This window comes from Notamacropus eugenii, chromosome 3 (assembly GCF_028372415.1).
Source record: "Notamacropus eugenii isolate mMacEug1 chromosome 3, mMacEug1.pri_v2, whole genome shotgun sequence".
Lineage (NCBI taxonomy): Eukaryota > Metazoa > Chordata > Mammalia > Diprotodontia > Macropodidae > Notamacropus > Notamacropus eugenii.
Window position 1 is genome coordinate 341,710,414 of NC_092874.1, and position 18,115 is coordinate 341,728,528.

At 36.6% G+C, this 18,115-nt stretch overlaps 1 protein-coding gene and 1 pseudogene across 1 annotated transcript in view; one reads left to right on the forward strand and one right to left on the reverse strand.

Annotated features, from left to right (window-relative positions):
* HSD17B4 (hydroxysteroid 17-beta dehydrogenase 4) overlaps positions 1-18,115 on the forward strand; it is a 132,098-nt gene that overhangs the window by 53,082 nt on the left and 60,901 nt on the right. The window contains exons 12-14 of the mRNA XM_072597144.1: positions 12,980-13,083; positions 14,981-15,217; positions 17,041-17,092. Of these exons, the coding sequence (XP_072453245.1) occupies positions 12,980-13,083; positions 14,981-15,217; positions 17,041-17,092 (393 nt within the window). The remainder of the gene's footprint in view (positions 1-12,979; positions 13,084-14,980; positions 15,218-17,040; positions 17,093-18,115) is intronic.
* Positions 9,537-11,611, reverse strand: LOC140531135 (vesicle-associated membrane protein 4 pseudogene; annotated as a pseudogene).

Here is an 18,115-nt window from a genome sequence, read left to right on the forward strand (position 1 = left end):
AATGTGGACATTGAAGCATACACTGTTACTCGTAGTTGTTTGTGTTTGTTTTTTTTGAAGAACCCATAATAAAATGAATAGAAGGAAGATTATTTCAGATAGAAACACTGCAGGCATAGAAAATAAGAGGCTTGTTTTTACATTAGGGACAAAAATTGGATGTAATTGAATGATGTGAATATGATTATAGTAACTCTAAAATAAGGTGAGCTGTTGGATTGTATGGATCTATGGAACAGAATATTATACAGCACTGGAAAAATTAAAATAAAAAGACAAAGCTGCATCAACTTTTTGTAGTTTGCAAAACATTATAAGGAATAAAAGTGTTACAGTGATAGAAATGGAACATCTTTTAGCTGTATGGATTGAAAGTTTCAGTCAAGGACACATTCCTCTTAGTAAAGTAGCGGTTTAAGTTGAAGCTTCAAGTTCTTTTAAGGCAGTTAGAGGAAATAAAATAAAATGAAGTAGATAGTGAAAAAAATTGTATTGCAATTATTAGTTAGTTTGATTAATTTTAAAAATCAAGTTTAGTTGCATAATGTTAGAATTACCAGATAGGAGTCAGTGGAGATATGAGGTTATGGCAGCTAAATATCCTGATATTTTGAAGAAAATTATAGAAAAAGATGAATATACTGATTAGAATATGCGGAAATAGGGTTCTTGTGTAAAAATATACCTTCTGGAATTTATATTTTTGTATTTTTAAGGAAGAAGAAACTCAACCTAAATTTAAAGTATCAAAGGATCACCTAATACTTTTTCTTTGGAGGTAATCCAGAAGGGGATTTTAGATGAAAACCAGTGCTTATCTGTTGGTCTCAAAATCCTTATGCCTTGAGAGGCTACAATCATTGATTGCTTCCAGTTCTTTGGCAGTGAGATAAGAAAGCATAGGTGCCTGAAGCTGTTTTGTTGAAGACTGGTTTATTTTTTTCAATTTATTTTAGCCCAGCTATGGAAAAATATTGCAAGGATAATAATTTTGTGTTTAAAGCATTACTGATTTTAGATCATGCCCCAGGTCATCCAGCTATATTTGGTTCATTGTGTAAGAATATGAGCATGAAGATTCACCAACATGTGGATAAAGCTCTCTACACTTACTAGCGTATATATGAAGATTTTAAAATGAGAAGACTGTTCAGTCAGTGCTGCTAAAATATTTTAAATGACTTTAACAATATTTTTTTCCTCGTGTCAGTTGTAGGCTTCCTTGATATTTTATTAGGTATGATATTTAGTCATTTCAAAATTTTACCTTCTATAACTTTTATTAATTTGTAATAAACTTGAATCAGAAATACATGTTTTCATCCTTTGCTATTATGTTAGTAAATAGATAAATTTGATTTATTGTATATAGCCATAGGGCTGGAACCAGTTATTATATTTTTCATATAATTATAACTTCATATAGTGAGAATTTGAATAATGTTACCAATTAATAGGATTTGTTTTTTTGCACTTATTGGGACCTAGTTATATTGAGATTTGTGATGTGTCTATATTACTTTTAGCCTTTGAGGTAAAGAGGTGAGTTTTTCTTTTTACAAATGAATTATATTACTGTAAATATATAAATTGTTCAAATTTAGTTATAATTTTTAAAGTCTGAAAACATCATATTTATATGTGCATAAATGTATATTTTGTTGCTATTACGTGAAAATATGAAGTAATATTAAAAACAATTGTTTCTTGAATGTTTATTTTTGTATTGGGAAATATCGATTAAAATGTATGTTTTTTTTATGGTAGAAATAACATAGCTTGTATGGTCAGAACATGTAGTTTTAAGTTCTGACTCTGACATTTCTGTTTCATTTCTCTGAACCTCAATTTCCTCACCTGTCAAATGTGGGTAATAACTCACAGCTTTGTAAACCTGAAAATGATATGATTATCTGTTGTCTGGGTGGCAGAATGAGTAGAACGCTGAACCTGGAATCAGGAAGTCTGGATTTCAAACCTGGCCTAAGATGCTTGGTAGCTATGTGACCCTAGACACACCACTTAACCTGTCTGCCACAGTTTTCTCATCTGTAAAATGGAGATGATAGCGCCCACCTCCCCATGTTGTTGTGAAGATCAAATGAGGTGATAGTTGTAAAAGCACTTTGTAAAGCCTTGAAAATTCAATGTAAGTGCTCATAGCTGTTTTAGAAGAGTATTTCCTCTCAACCCATAGCTTTTTGAGGACAACAGCCATGTGGTTTAGCTGCTTTTTTAAAATCTGGCATCTAACATACACAGGGATGCAATTACTTTCTGAACTTGTAGAACATAAATACAATTGGTGGTCCTCTTTTTAGCATAATCCGTTCAAATATATTTTCAGTAGTATTTGAAAGATGAACTTTTTGAGGGGAAAGCTTTAATATGGTCATTTTTTGCATTTTGTCTGTTTCATTCATCTTTTATTAATAACTCTATGTTTGTTAGAGGAACATAAGTCTGAAAAGTTTTTCTCCTGTTTCTAAAAATAATTTCTCAATCCCTTGAATTTTGCTTGAAAATTACTTTTTTGCCTTTTCCTATTGAAATGTTAAAATGATAATGCCGTATTATATATGTGGTATTACATATTCTGTATTTTGATGTAGGAGATGAAGATAGCCTATGATTGGTAGTAATCTGTCAGAGTTAAAAAATGGTATGAAGGAAAGCATAAAGAAATATATAAGTGGGTTTATTTTGATGTGAAAATTATCTGTCAGAGTCTTAAAGCATTGAACTGTTATAAAAAGGAAGTTACCATATGTGCATTTTAAATGAAAAGCTGCCTTCTATGTCATCAGTTCATACTCTCCCAGAAGATTTCATTAAAAATTATCAGCAACATTAACTTAAGTAATTTGATGCTATTATATGCTAAACTATTAGGTATGATTATTGAAAATACCAATTAGTTGAGGCATTTGCCATTTTAAATAATGTAAATGATTAGAATTGAGAAGTGATTAATGATCATATATTAATTTGAGGATTTTTTAATGACGACTTCTTAGGATTTAAATATTTTTGCCAAGCATTATTTGAAATACAACACGCTTTGTGATTTTTTTAAAAATTTGATAGCTCAGGTAAACTGTTAATTCTCTGTGGTTAATTCGACAGTGAATATATTTTTATTGGAGCAACTTGTTCCAGTTCTTACTAAGAAAAAAAAAGAACTCATTAGGCTTTGGTATTTTATTTTTCTCAAATGTATTCACTCTTATGCTTCTTGAGAACAAGAACTGTTTTTGTCTCCCAGCATTTAGCATGGTACATTGCTCATAGTAGTTACTTAATACTTGGTGAGTGGAATTAAACAAAATAATTCTTTTTAAAATAAATTTTTATTGATATAGTTTCTTTTTACATTGCAAGAATTTCTCTCAATATCTCTCTCCTCCTTCTCCCAGAGATCCATCTTATATAACAAATCATAGTTTTGAAATAAAAAAAAAATAACAGGAAGAGAAGGAAAAAACATGATCAGTGTATTGAAAAAATTGTGAAAACATAGTAGGTTTCACACCTGTACACGTCCTATCTCTGCAGAGGAGCGGGAAAGAGTGTCTTCTTCCATGCATTCTTTGGGCCATGCTTTGAACAAAGTGACACATAAACTTATATGATAAGTATACTTGATCTGAGTGAGCTCACCTAATCTGCTTTATTCTTTGGAGCAGGCACGGAAATGACTGTTGGTTAAGTTGAGCATTGAAGAAGCACACTGCACAAAATTAGGACAGACCAAAGTACTAATCCCCACAATTTGATTTTATGACTTTATTAAAAAGATGCTAAAATGCTCAAATTGGATAGAGTGCCAAGTCCTAATATATCACTTTCATTTTTCATTTACTTTTGTTAATCGCTGTACTTCATAAGGTATGTTTCAAGGAATTATAAAGCTCTTTTGAGCTTACGCCATGATGTTCACTTGTGGAAAAGGCATGTTGTCAAAAACAAAAAAATAGGAAATCAGAATTTCCAAAATTAAGAAAATTCAAATAAGGATGGACAAAAAATATTAATTCTTATGTGTTCATTTTGAAAAAAGAAAGTACAATTCAGTACAAAACAATTACATAATAAAAATAATTCTATTTAACAAATATTTACTAAACATCTACTGTGGGCAAGGTATTGGGCACGTGTGTGTGTGTGTGTGTTATGTATACACACATACAAAAGTTAAACAATCTTTTCCCTCAAAGAATTTACATTGTATTGTTTTGAGTTGGAGAATTTAATGGGATCAATGGAGAGATTCAGACAAAATGATCTTGAAATATTTGAGGAGGGAGAACTTTCAGTTGGGGAGGGGAGTATTATGAGGAAGGCTACAAGAATGAGGTGTCAGCTGAGTTTGCTTTAAAGAAGATAAGAATTCTGAAAGGCAGAGGTGAGGAAACTGTACATTCTAGACATTTTTTTCAGTTGTGTCTAACTCTTCATTGCCCTATTTGGAGTTTTCTTGGTTTCTTGACAAAGAACTAGAGTGGTTTGCTATTTTCTCCGGCTCATTTTGCAGATGAGGCAAACAGGGTTAAGTGACTTGCCCAGGGTTCACACAGCTAGTAAGTGTCTGAGACCAGATTCAAACTCAGGAAGACTCATTTTCCTGCCTTTAGATTTGGCACTGTGCCCACTAGATATACATCACCTAGCTGCCCATTCTAGAAATTGAAGTTGGCCTTTGTGAATTGAAGTATCCCCAGACTAGAAAACAAACTAGTAACCAGTTTGGTAGCAGTGTGTAAAAAAGATTGTACAAGGAAACATATTTTTACTCTAATTTCTAATATCTTCCACAGATATAATTATGTCCTAGAGTGGCACCTATCTAATATTTAAAAATTTATAATAAAGATGAGAACTTATCATCCAACTGAACATCTATACTGTTAGATATAATGTGACAAAAGTCTGTGCCTCAGATTATTTTTTTTAATTAAATTTATTTATTTAACTTTTAACATTCATTTTCATAAAATTTTGGGTTACAAATTTTCTCCCCTTTTATCCCCCCCCCCCTCCAAACACCAAGCATTCTAATTGCCCCTATGACCAATCTGCTCTCTCTTCTATCATCCCTCTCTGCCCTTGTCTCCATCTTCTCTTTTGTCCTGTAGGGCCAGATAGCTTTCTGTACCCCTTTACCTGTATTTCTTATTTCCTAGTGGCAAGAACATTACTCGACAGTTGATCCTAACACTTTGAGTTCCAACTTCTTTACCTCCCTCCCTCTCCACCCCTTCCCTTTGGAAGGCAAGCAATTCAATATAGGCCAAATCTGTGTAGTTTTGCAAATGACTTCCATACTAGTTGTGTTGTATAGGACTAACTATATTTCCCTCCATCCTATCCTGTCCCCCATTACTTCTATTCTCTTTTGATCCTGTCCCTCCCCATGAGTGTCGACCTCGAATTGCACTCTCCTCCCCATGCCCTCCCTTCTATCATCCCCCCCACCCTGCTTGTCCCCTTATCCCCCACTTTCCTGCATTGTGAGATAGGTTTTCCTACCAAAATGAGTGTGCATTTTATTCTTTCCTTTAGTGGAATGTGATGAGAGTAGACTTCATGTTTTTCTCTCACCTCCCCTCATTATCCCTCCACTAATGAGTCTTTTGCTTGCCTCTTTTATGAGAGATAATTTGCCCCATTCCATTTCTCCCTTTCTCCTCCCAATATATTTCTCTCTCACTGCTTGATTTCATTTTTTTTTTTTTAAGATATGATCCCATCCTCTTCAATTCACTCTGTGCACTCTGTCTCTGTGTATGTGTGCGTGTGTGCATGTGTGTGTGTGTGTAATCCCACCCAGTACCCAGATACTGAAATGTTTCAAGAGTTACAAATATTGTCTTTCCATGTAGGAATGTAAACAGTTCAGCTTTAGTAAGTCCCTTATGACTTCTCTTTGCTGTTCACCTTTTCATGGTTCTCTTCATTCTTGTGTTTGAAAGTCAAATTTTCTTTTCAGCTCTGGTCTTTTCATCAAGAATACTTGAAAATCCTCTATTTCATTGAAAGACCAATTTTTCCCCTGAAGTATTATACTCAGTTTTGCTGGGTAGGTGATTCTTGGTTTTAGTCCTAGTTCCTTTGACTTCTGGAATATCCTATTCCATGCCCTTCGATCCCTTAATGTAGAGGCTGCTAGATCTTGTGTTATCCTGATTGTATTTCCACAATACTTGAATTGTTTCTTTCTAGCTGCTTGCAATATTTTCTCCTTGACCTGGGAACTCTGGAATTTGGCCACAATGTTCCTAGGAGTTTCTCTTTTTGGATCTCTTTCAGGCTGTGTTCTGTGGATTCCTTGAATATTTATTTTGCCCTCTGGTTCTAGAATCTCAGGGCAGTTTTCCTTGATAATTTCATGAAAGATGATGTCTAGGCTCTTCTTTTGATCATGGCGTTCAGGTAGTCCCATAATTTTTAAATTGTCTCTCCTGGATCTATTTTCCAGGTCTGTTGTTTTTCCAATGAGATATTTCACATTATCTTCCATTTTTTCATTCTTTTGGTTTTGTTTTGTGATTTCTTGGTTTATCATAAAGTCATTAGCCTCCATCTGTTCCATTCTAATTCTGAAAGAACTATTTTCTTCAGTGAGCTTTTGAATGTCCTTTTCCATTTGGCTAATTCTGCTTTTGAAAGCATTCTTCTCCTCATTGGCTTTTTGAACCTCTTTTGCCAATTGAGTTAGCCTATTTTTCAAGGTGTTATTTTCTTCAACATTTTTTTGGGTCTCCTTTAGCAGGGAGCTGATCTGCTGTTCATGCTTTGACTTCATGTCTCTCATTTCTCTTCCCAGCTTTTCGTCTACCTCTCTAACTTGATTGTCAAAATTCTTTTTTGAGCTCTTCCATGGCCTGAGCCCATTGAGTGGGCTGGGACACAGAAGCCTTGATTTCTGTGTCTTTGACTGATGGTAAGCATTGTTCTTCCTCATCAGAAAGGAAGGGAGGAAATGCCTGTTCTCCAAGAAAGTAGCCTTCTATAGTCTTATTTCTTTTCCCTTTTCTGGGCATTTTCCCAGCCAGTGACTTGACCTCTGAATATTTTCCTCACACCCACCTCACCTCCTGGTCCTCCCAGCCAGCTTTTGGCATCTGAGATTCAAATGCTGCTTCCCTCCTCAGGGCTTTGGGTGGGGGCAGGGCTGCTATTCAGTGTGAGATTAAGTTCAGGTGGTCAGGTAGGGGCAGGGCCGCCTCTCAGGCTCAGTTCCCTCAGGGGGTTTATGCACAGACCTTCCACAATGGATCCAGGCTCCCGCCCGCTTGGGGAGCCCCAGTCTGCAGCCGCCTCTCAGCTTCTACCTCCCGGGGGGGCCTGAATTATGGGGGCACCCCACTCCCCTCTCGACCCGCCAAAGAGACTCTCTCACCGACCCCCGTCACCTGTGGGTGGAGGGACTTGTGCCGCTGCTGGAGATCCCATCCCTGAAGCCTGCTCGGATCTGTATCTCTCAGTGCCGTGGCAGGTCTGGGCTGGGCTCCACGTCTGCAGCGTGACGGACCTTTTGCGAGAGGTTTGCAGGTCCCTCTGTGGGTGGAGGGACCCGCGTGGCCGCTGGAGATCCCGTCCGTGAAGCCCGCTCGGATCTTTTCCTCTCAGTGCCGTGGCCGCGGGAGGGCTGCACTCAGCTCCCAGTCCCGGCGCCCAGTCCGAAGCGCGAAGGACCCCCGCGAGAGGTTTGCAGGTCTCTCCGGAACAGAAATCTCCCTTGCTCCAATATTCCGTGGCCTCTGGGTGCAGAATTCGCCGTGAGTTACTTCCCTGTAGCCGTTCTATGGGTTGTGGGTTCGGAGCTATGTGTATGTGCGTCTTTCTACCTGTGCCTCAGATTTTGCTAAATTATTAAGTACTGGAGTATTAGAAATGGATGCAGCAGCTCGTGCCAGAAGAATTTTTATTACAGTGAATGGCAATGGTGAACACAATTTTCTATTATAGTATATCACTGCAAGACAAAAGAAGTGTACACGTAGAAAGACCTATTTGAATGTGAGAAAAAGCATTTAGTAGCTCCATGCCACATAATACTGTTTGGGTGGCACCAAAATAAGTCAGTTTATATGACAAAGACTGTATTTACATTCAAAGACTGTATCTGAGCAATGTCTTCTATTTGGGGTAATGATGGTTTTATCTCAGATATTGATGTGTCTATGGGAATAAGGTAAAGTTGCCCCATGAGTCCATTTAAAAAAAATCTTTACCCTTGAAATTTACATAGTCCTGGTTCTGGGGTTCCTTCAGCTAAACCTCTGCTTCCACCAGCAGTCTGATTCCAGAGGCCAGCTTCTACTTTTCTCCTCAGTTTTTAGGAGACCATTAGGGCTTGGGGAGTAGTTTTTCTAGCTCATGAACCCCCATGAGTGTACTTATCCTCCCAGGGATTATTAGCTGTTTTTAACTAGATAATCAGGCATTTACTAAGATCATATAAGAATAGTTGGTATAGATGATTTTCCCTCAGATTCCAAGACACTCTCTTCTCTAAGACTCTAAGATGCATAGAGGGTTCAGGGGAAAGAGGGTACTCCTTATTTGATTTAAGGTCCAAAATCAAGATATTACAGTAATGATAGAGTGAATAATATGAGTTGGTTGGGTATTTGGTTCATGGGGTTAGGTTACTAAACTTAACAGACATGGCTCTCTTAGCATTTCCTCAGTGACATGGTTAGACATAGAATTAGGCACAATCTAACAGTTAGAGAACTTTGCTGAATACTTGAATGACTCTATATAATGGGGAGTTGAGGAATAAGGGTGCAATTTTATCCAATGTCTTTGGATATGGCTTTCTGTTGGCTAGTCACTTAAATAAAGATTAACTGACAGGCAACCAATAGGATTTTGATTTTTTGAATCAGTGACTACTTAATGGTTCCTTAAGGGACTGAGTCTTCTAAAGCAGATTCTCACATCCATTTTACAACCAGTGGCTATAATAAACATACCATACTGGGACAAGGCATCTCTCTCTCTCTTTTTTTTTTAACAGGCAAAATAGGTTTACTGGAATGTCTTTAGTCACAGTTGCAAGTAGCAGTATTGAAAACATTAGTTTCTCCATAAATATATGGAAACCATTTCCAAAACCTAAGTTTTTTACATGAGAAAAATTATGCATTTTGTAGTCATTAACTAATTGGTTTCCATCCCCTTTTACATAGTGTTTCATCTCTTACCTCTCACCCTATCCCTGAACTTGATGCAATAAATCATCACCTCTCTAGTTTACAGTGGGAAATTGCATTGAATTACAAATATCATCATCAGTGTTTATACAAATAATGTATTGGCAAGTATCTAGTTTCAAATTAGGTTCCTATAATGTGGCAAAGTAGATGTTTCTGTTTTAAAATAAATTAATGAAAGCATATTTTGGTGAAGGGGAGGAGGCTAATCAGGAACTTCTCAATGCTCCAATTTGAACTGGACATTTGCCTTTTTATTTCTTGAGAAAAAACACTTTTGAAACTCATAAACATATTTCATTAAATTATGCAGCAACTTCCTTTTTTTTCAATTGTCCTGAAACTGTTTTATTGAAGTTCTCTGGTCACCGAATCAAGTTTGATATTTCAGGATAGTAGGAATGATAACCAACAGAAGGATACAGCAACCAGAGCCATGATGGTCTTCATTTTGCATCCATGCCACCACATTTGTCTTCCAAGCTGTTTAGATCTATTGCAAAAAGCCTGTTGAAATTATCTGATAAGCTTTCTAATTTGTCTTGCAGCTCAACCAGTCTCCTCTTTCAATCACTTCTGTAATATTCTCTTGCATGACATCAGTTACTTTATCCACTTGATTATTCCGTACATGCCTAATTTTGTCATTCCAAATTTTGGTCCAGATGGGCCCCTTGAAAAAAAATCCTCTTCTTCATCTGAATGTTTTCCAAAAGATTTCTCCTTTTACTTTTCACAGAACCAGTGACATCATCATCATTTAGGTGGTGCTTGAATTTAAGAGGTATCTTTATTACTCAGAAAGTTGTTTTCCTTTTCCCAACTTTAAGAGGCAGATATACACCACCTGGCCATCTGCTGGGAGACTTCTGGTTGCCGCTCAGAGCCAGGCTGGGCTGGGCCCAACCAGCAGAGCTGGGCAGGGAGAGGAACGACAAGGCATATTTAAAATTTTTTTTTTTAAATTTTCCCCTGGTTATACATAAAGACAATTTTTAACATTCATTAAAAATTTTTTGGTTTCAAATTTTTTTCTTTACATCACTTCCCCTCTCCATAAGACAGTAAGCAATTTGGTATAGATTATACATGTTCAATCAAATAAAACATGTTACCTTACCAGTCATGTTGTGAAAGAAGACACAGATCCAAAGAAAACAAAAAGCATGAAAAAATATGGAAAGTGAAAAATAGTATGCTTTGATTTGCCTCCAGACTCTCTCAGTTCTTTCTCTGGAGGTGGATAGCATTTTTTCATTTGTTCTTTGTATTTGTGCTGTTACTGTGTACAGTGTTCTGGTTCTGCCCACCTCACTTTGCATCAGTTCATAGAAGTCTTTCCAGGTTTTTCTGAAATACACTTGCTCATTATTCCAAACCAGATTAAATGTAAATGGGAAATGTATTTAACAAAATAAATAAAAATACAGTAAAACAGATAATGTTAGTATATGATTCTTCAAGCCAATATATGGCCCCCAGGAATCCTTATATCCCAAAAGTGGGAGGTGATGTTCACCCAATAGATGAGAGGCGTTGTGGTATAATGTGTAGAATGCTGAACTTTTGGATTCAGGAAGATGCAGATTTAAATTCTCCCTCAGACGCTTAATATGTAAATATGAACTATTTTTATTTTTATCATTTAAGATACCATGCACAAGAAATGTGAACTTGACTTCTGGTTGGGCTTGGTCTTGAAGCTGAGAAGCCTGGTGTCTGAGTGTTCTGGCTTTTTTTTGGTGGAGCAGTGCAGAGTAGGCAGAGTGAAGCCTCCAGGTTCTGTTGAGGAGGCCTCCAAATATAGTTTGTCTGAGAAACTTGGTTTTACTGAAACATTCTATATTTTCAGGTTCAGTGAAGAAAAATAGAACAGTAGGTACTGGTGTAGGGACCTAGATATCAGCCAGGACTCCTTCCTACCTGAATGCTTAATGATTAAGGGCTAAGGCATTACTAAGACAGTGATGATAGATATAGGGTGGGTTAGGTTTCTCCCCTACATGTGGCAGCCTTTGGCCACCTTTCTGCTACCTGAGTTGCTGAAAGGTAATAAAGGATTTAAATAGTGATATTTTCCTCACATGGCTCTGTTAGGACAGAATAAGTATTCTTTTTGTACTTGGCAATAGTTTCCAGAACAAGGGAGCCTTCAAATCTACTCACTGAGAATGGTTCAGGAGTAGAATTCCTCCCAGTCTAACAATAGACTGGTCAGTAGTCTCAGAAACAAATGAAAGGTCGAGGGATGATGAATATTATGAAATGAGCCTTAGGATAATTATAAGGATATAGTGGTAGTAATCAGATTGAGCTGATATGATCGGTGAGACTGAGATACTTACCAAGGAGCCGATCATGTACTCTGATCTCTTCTGGCAGGACATGTGCTCTGACCCCTTGGTAAAGGACAGTGTGATTATAAACTTTTGGTTGTTTCTTGGGTCTCTCTTTTACTGTGGGCTATATTGAAGGTGAGTGGAGACTTAAGACAGGAAAAGAAGAGCTGTACAAAAACTCTTGGGTTCTGCCTGGGGATTTTCTCTCCCTTTCCTTCCTGGAAAGTACGATCAATCAATCTATTGACAACTGTTTATTACTATATATCATACAATGTGTTAAGCCCTAGGGCAGGCCCGCACAACTTGTGGCCCCTGGACTGCTTATGGCCCACCAAAGAATTTTGGGGTGGCCTGCAAAAAACATAGAGGACAACATCCTCTACATTTTTGGGGGCAGCCTGAAATCCTTTGGTGTGCCTGTGGGCAGTAAGTGGCTGTGGGCTGCAGGTTGTGTGGGCTTGCCCTAGAGATACAGAGACGAGAAGTGAAAGTCTCTGCTCTTAAGGAGTAGTGATTCTATCTTGGGAGACAACATGTACATACATAAATATATACAGAATAAGTATAAAATGTAAAGTTCTTAGGGAGGCACTAGGCAGTTGAGGGATCAGGAAAAGCTTTGTGTAGCAAGTAGTATTTGAGTAAAGTTTTGAAGGAAAAAAGATTCTTTATGGCAGAGGGGAGAAGGAATACATTCCAAGTCTTTTTGTCTAGGACTGACACAGGCCTGTCCTGTGGTTCAGCCTTGGAACTGGAGTGAAATGATATTCATAGACCATCAATACATAACAGAAAAAAATTTACGTAGCGGAAGGGTACTCATCAAAGATGCAGCATTGATTCAGCTGAACATAGTCCAACTGCCTTCTCTGAGTTACAGTAATAGAAATAGGTGATAAGGAATAAATGGCAACCTCTAATGCTATGTATCACTTTGCTCTTACATCTTATCCCAGCATGTTTTGTTTGTGAGGGCTGGGGCCCTTGTGGGAGGGACTGTTTTCCTGTAGTTTGCAAAGATTATTTCTGACTCTAGTTGGAGCCCTCTTAGTTGGTAGGAAGAGACGAGTTTTACAAGTAAAGAAAAGTCATGTGCTAAGAGAAGACTCTTATTCGGAGCAGTGGCAACCACTTCCTCTTGTTTCCCTCTCCACAAAATACTTCCATCAATATTCTTTGTAAAGAGAGAAATGTAGGTGATGTGTCATTGATTTCCATGATTGCACAATAGATATGTAACATGATGACAAATTATTTGTGGTTATAATTGACAAAATCTAAGCCTTTTCAAATTTGAGTTGCAAGCTCTGTGAATCACTTTCTTAGTGGCAGGCATTTATTGTAGATTTTTCTTTGACTCAAGAAATATTTTTATAGTTGTTAAATATTGTCCTTAATTTTTGTTTATTTTAGAGTCAACTGCAAGTATGATTGAAGTCCTGCATAAAATAGATTCTCAGGAAGACATTTCCATGAATAGAACAAGTCATACTGTATCAGACACCACTTCAAGATTGGTAAGTAGAGGGAATAATGCCAAAGCAACTGTGTTCTCTGGTGTCTGTTTTTTATTTTTTTTTAGATATTGTTAAATTTCAGTTATCTGTAATAGTTGAAAGAATCCAGGTGCATGGTTTAAACAAGAGTCATTCACCTTTGACTTTGGTATGTTAAAATGTGGATACAGGTGACACTGATCAAATTCACAACAGTGACACTAAAAATGAGCTCTAATACTTCAAAGGCTGTATAACTTAACTCTTCTTTTTTGGCTTTATCTCCTTGCTTCTCCCTCTAAGATGCAAATGAATGCTTTATCTTTGGCTGTTGTACCCTAAATATGCTTTTCTTCTCCCTCCTTTATTGTTTAGCTCATCTTCTTTCTATATGGGAATTAACAATTAATTGGTAATTTTCAGGGCCTTTAGTTCTACTTCAGTCCTGGCTGGTGAAAGTAATTTCTTGGGGATGATCCATTGCAGAGCCATTCCTACAGTATAGTAAATAAAGTCCATTGTATGGGCCCTACTACTTAACCTACCTCCTCCAAAGAGGCAAAGGCATAGTGTGATTTGCCCTGGAGTCTGTAGCCCACTTGCTCCTACCCCGCACAAGATAACTTGACCATATGTGTTGAAATGTATTGATCTGGACAAGTTCAGCTTTTAATAATACACAATTTCAAACATTTCCTTATCAGGAAATATGTTGTTTTTTAAAATTGACTGTGAACTGGTATAAGAAAAAATGACTATCTCTTAATCAGGGATATAATCAATGCTAATCAAATTCTAAATAAGATAATCAGAGACAAAGGATGATACTTTTACTTTTTGCCCTCTGGCACAATTAAATCAATGTTTGCCCAGTGTTAAGAATCCTGTATAATCATTGTATAAGATGCTGGCTTTTCAACTTGGAATATTTTACTTTCTTTTAAAAACTGTTGATTTGTCCTATTCCTATTTTTAGAAGTCTTATTCATGTATTATTTTGGAAAACTTTCATTGTTATATAATCTGAAGAGTTACAGCATGGCTGCTAACTTCTCGCTCAGTCACATTTCCAAAGAAATGCAGCTGTCAGCTGGTGTATATTCTATGCTTTTTTTCTTGTCGTTTTTACACTTTGCTCTTATTATTATGGCCCATTATCAAAAAAAAGTCAGACATTCAGTGATTTTTAGGATACTTGTAATCAGGGACAAACATGTTAAATTATATAAGATGGGAAGTTTTCAAATTTTATTTTATATTGGATTGTTTATGATTGAGAAACAAAAAATCAACCTAAAGGTTGACTGCTAATACAAAATGAGACAGAAGTAACATCTGTGTGACATTCATATACTAAAAAGCTTAGCATTATCACCACTAATGATGATTGCAAATCTAGTTAATCATATTTCATAGACATTGAGATGAATAATTAAATTTAGTCCTGCTTTAATAAACATTGTTATATTAATTCTAAATAAAATTAGTTCCATAACTGGTCTTACCTAGCACTGTGAAAATCAGATGAATCCTGAGCTTGATCTTTTTATGACCAGGAGCAAAGAAGTCCCCCCTTACCTCCCCAAAAGAGGCATCTCTTCATGTGAACAGCACTTCCCTTCTTTTCCATCTCTTTCTCTCTCTCTCTGTCTCTCTTTCTTTCATCCGCACACACACATCCACACACACACTCACACTCACACACACACATATGTGCACATGTACAAGTATCTCATAGCAAAAGAACCCATTTTATTTAAGAAACCAAATCTGATAAAGCTATGATAATACCCTTTCAAATGAATTAAAATGGGATTCCATCTTGTCATTTTTTTCTAAAGCAAAATTTGAGTACTGATAAGGTAAAATACTAACTTTATAAGGTAAAGTAATAAAAGAAAGCAAATTTTATTCACAGGATAGAGCAATTGGCTATAAGTTGCCTCAGCAGACCTTCTCTTATACTGAACTTGAAGCTATTATGTATGCCCTTGGAGTGGGTGCATCAATCAAGAATCCAGAAAACTTAAAATTTGTTTATGAGGGAAGCTCAGATTTCTCCTGCTTACCTACCTTTGGCATCATCCCAGCTCAGAAATCTATGATGAGTGGAGCATTAGCAGAAGTTCCAGGACTTAATATAAACTTTGCAAAGGTATGTGTTTTGAGAAACATTTATTGGCTTTTTTCCTTTGTGAGTGAGAAAAATACTTTTATTTCCATGTACGATGTTTTTTCAGAGTACCTTGTATTTCAGATCTAAAGATTTGGCAAGTCTTTTCATATTAGTTTAGAATAGGGATAGTTACTGGACCTGTAATATAATTGCTTTAGGATGCTCCTAATGAGGACATTCTTTACCAGTGCAGGACAGTAATTTCTTTGCAGCTTTAGAGTGGCCAAGAGGACAAGAGGTTAAGGGTTATCGAACCAAGAAGTGTCAGAGATGGGAACTGAACCAAAGTGACCCTGTTCTAGGCCAGCTCCAATCATTCTACCAGACTGCCTCTTACAATGCTTTTGATAGTATTTGCCAGAGTAAAATATATGTGATTATTTAGAAAATGAATACTGTTTTAATAAGAAAAATACATGAGTATATCTTGAACAATTTTTAAAAATTAGGCTCAGACAGGTTGAATGACTAGGAAATGGGACAACCAGTTTTCAAATCCAGGTTCAATTCCCAGTCCAGAGATCTCCCAGTACACTATGGGACCTTTGGGAAGCATTTTGAATGACACTCCTAAAGTAGTTGGTGTCATAACATGCATCAGCATTTTTTTTCACGTGTATCTCTTTTGTTATTCAGGACCCAGCTTAACTTGGGAAGAGTCTGATTTGTAAAAATGAAGTATTTAATATGTTGTTCATAAGGTTATAGTGTTGTAGATTTAGATCTGGAAGGGACTTCAGAAACCATCTAATCTGACCCCTTCTTTTTAAAAATGAAGCCCTAAGACCCAAAGAGGGTCTAGGATCATATATGTAGTAAATGGCAGAGCCAGGATGAAAACCTGTGTCTTCTCATTCTATATCTGGTGTTCTTTTCCACTGGGTCAAATTATTTTGCTTCATATGGTTAAATGCTTTTAACTTGGGATAAAGTAATCTCAGAGCCCAATTTTCTAACTCAAAAGAAACAGTAATTGCAACTCTCCTATGGCTCTCAGGTGGCTAGTAGTTTAAGACTGACATAGTGAAGCTTTTATTTACCCCAGACTAGAGCGTAAATTTAGAAACTGCCTCCAGGAAGAACAGACTGACAGCAAATGACTGGAAACAATAGGCTGTTTATATAGTCTTAGAAAACCTCATTGGTGACTAGACCCTAAACCAGATGTTCTCAACATGTGGTCTCTAAACTTTAAAAAAAAAATTGATCATTGTATTTCAATATGTATTGATTTCCTTTTTAATCCGATGTATTTTATGCATGTGAAAACAGTGTGAAAAGGACTCCATAGGCTTCATCAGACTTCCAGAGGGGAGTGAATGACACAAAAAAGGAGTTAGAACTCCTGCCCCAAGCCATTCAGTTTGTCTTTAACCACATTCAATCAGTCAATCAATATTTATTGAACACCTACTATGTGCCAGGCACTATGTGCTGGGCATACAAAAAGAGGCAAAAGACAGTCCCTGCCCTCGAGGAGCTTATGATCTAGCAGAGGGAGACAACATGCAGACATGTGAAGCCAGCTATACAGGATGAATAAGAGATAATTAGCAAAGGAAAGGCACTAGAAGTAAGAATGTTTGAGGAAAGTATCCTGTAGGAGTAAATTTCATCTGCCTGGCTTTCCATAATCCATTCAGCACTTAACTATTCTTGTCATTTTTTATCTCTATCAGTTTGTTTGGAAACTTTGGAGTTGTTTTTGCATTTCCTTTATTATTAGTGGAGCAATCCACTGATGTTTCTGCTGGAGTCTGAAATAAAAACTTGTTAATAAAGTTGTCTTTATCCCAATACAGTTGCTTCATGGTGAGCAGTACTTGGAGTTGTATAAACCACTTCCTAGAACAGGTCAGTTCTTGTTTCATAATCAAAATGTAAAATTGATTCTGTGATTAGTGTTCTATGCCTTATTGGCTGTCATGATAAATAGATGAATTTTCTGTTTCTATAATGTGGTATATGTGTGGAGTTAAATTAAATGATTGTATGCCTTTAGGAATAATTCCTTTGGTTGTAAATAGTAGTACCCTTCTCAGTAACTAAGTCACATGATAATACTCTTGTAGGTCATCTAAATTTCTTTTCCCCTACCTCCTCCTTACCTGTACCTTCTTATAGATGAAGGCCAGATATGTGAAGTGACTGACTTATGGTCAGTCACACAGATAATAAAGGACAGAGATGGGCTTCACACTCTGGGCCTTTGACACCAAATGTTGTAAAAGCAAAAAAGGGCAAAATTTCTTTTATTGTAGTTTTTCTTTTTCCTATTAGAAAATATCATTTTTTTCACTTCAGTGACATTTTATTAGTTCAATAAAATCACTCTTTAGACTAAGTAAGGCTTAGGGAAGGAACAGAAGAATAGTTCTTAGATCTTTCTTTAAGCCACCAGATGCGTAATCAGGCTAGCTCTTGCCTGGACCTACATCACTTTCAGCCCTTAGTCATCATAACTCCCTTGCCTACCATACCATGTTTGCTGTAGCATACACAAATGAATAGCATATGTAGCATACATAAATAAACTACCTTCTTATTTTGTCTCCACTTCTTTCTTTCTCCCTCTTCTCATTTTTCTTTTCTTCAGTAGGTTGTGAGGTATGGTAGAAGCTGGATTTCAATCCCATTGCCAGTGCTTACTACGTAGGACACATTGTCACTTAATTCACTTAATTAAGTCACTTAAGTCACTTAATTTTTCTCAGCTTAAATTTCTTCATCTGTAAAATGAAAGGTTGGACCAGGTCACTCTGTAGCCCCATTTCAGTTCCAGATCAATGATTCCCTCTTTTCCCAATTCCTTCATTAAACATTTATTATGTGTAAGGCAGTATGCTAATCTCTGTTGGGAGATACAGAAATGTAGAA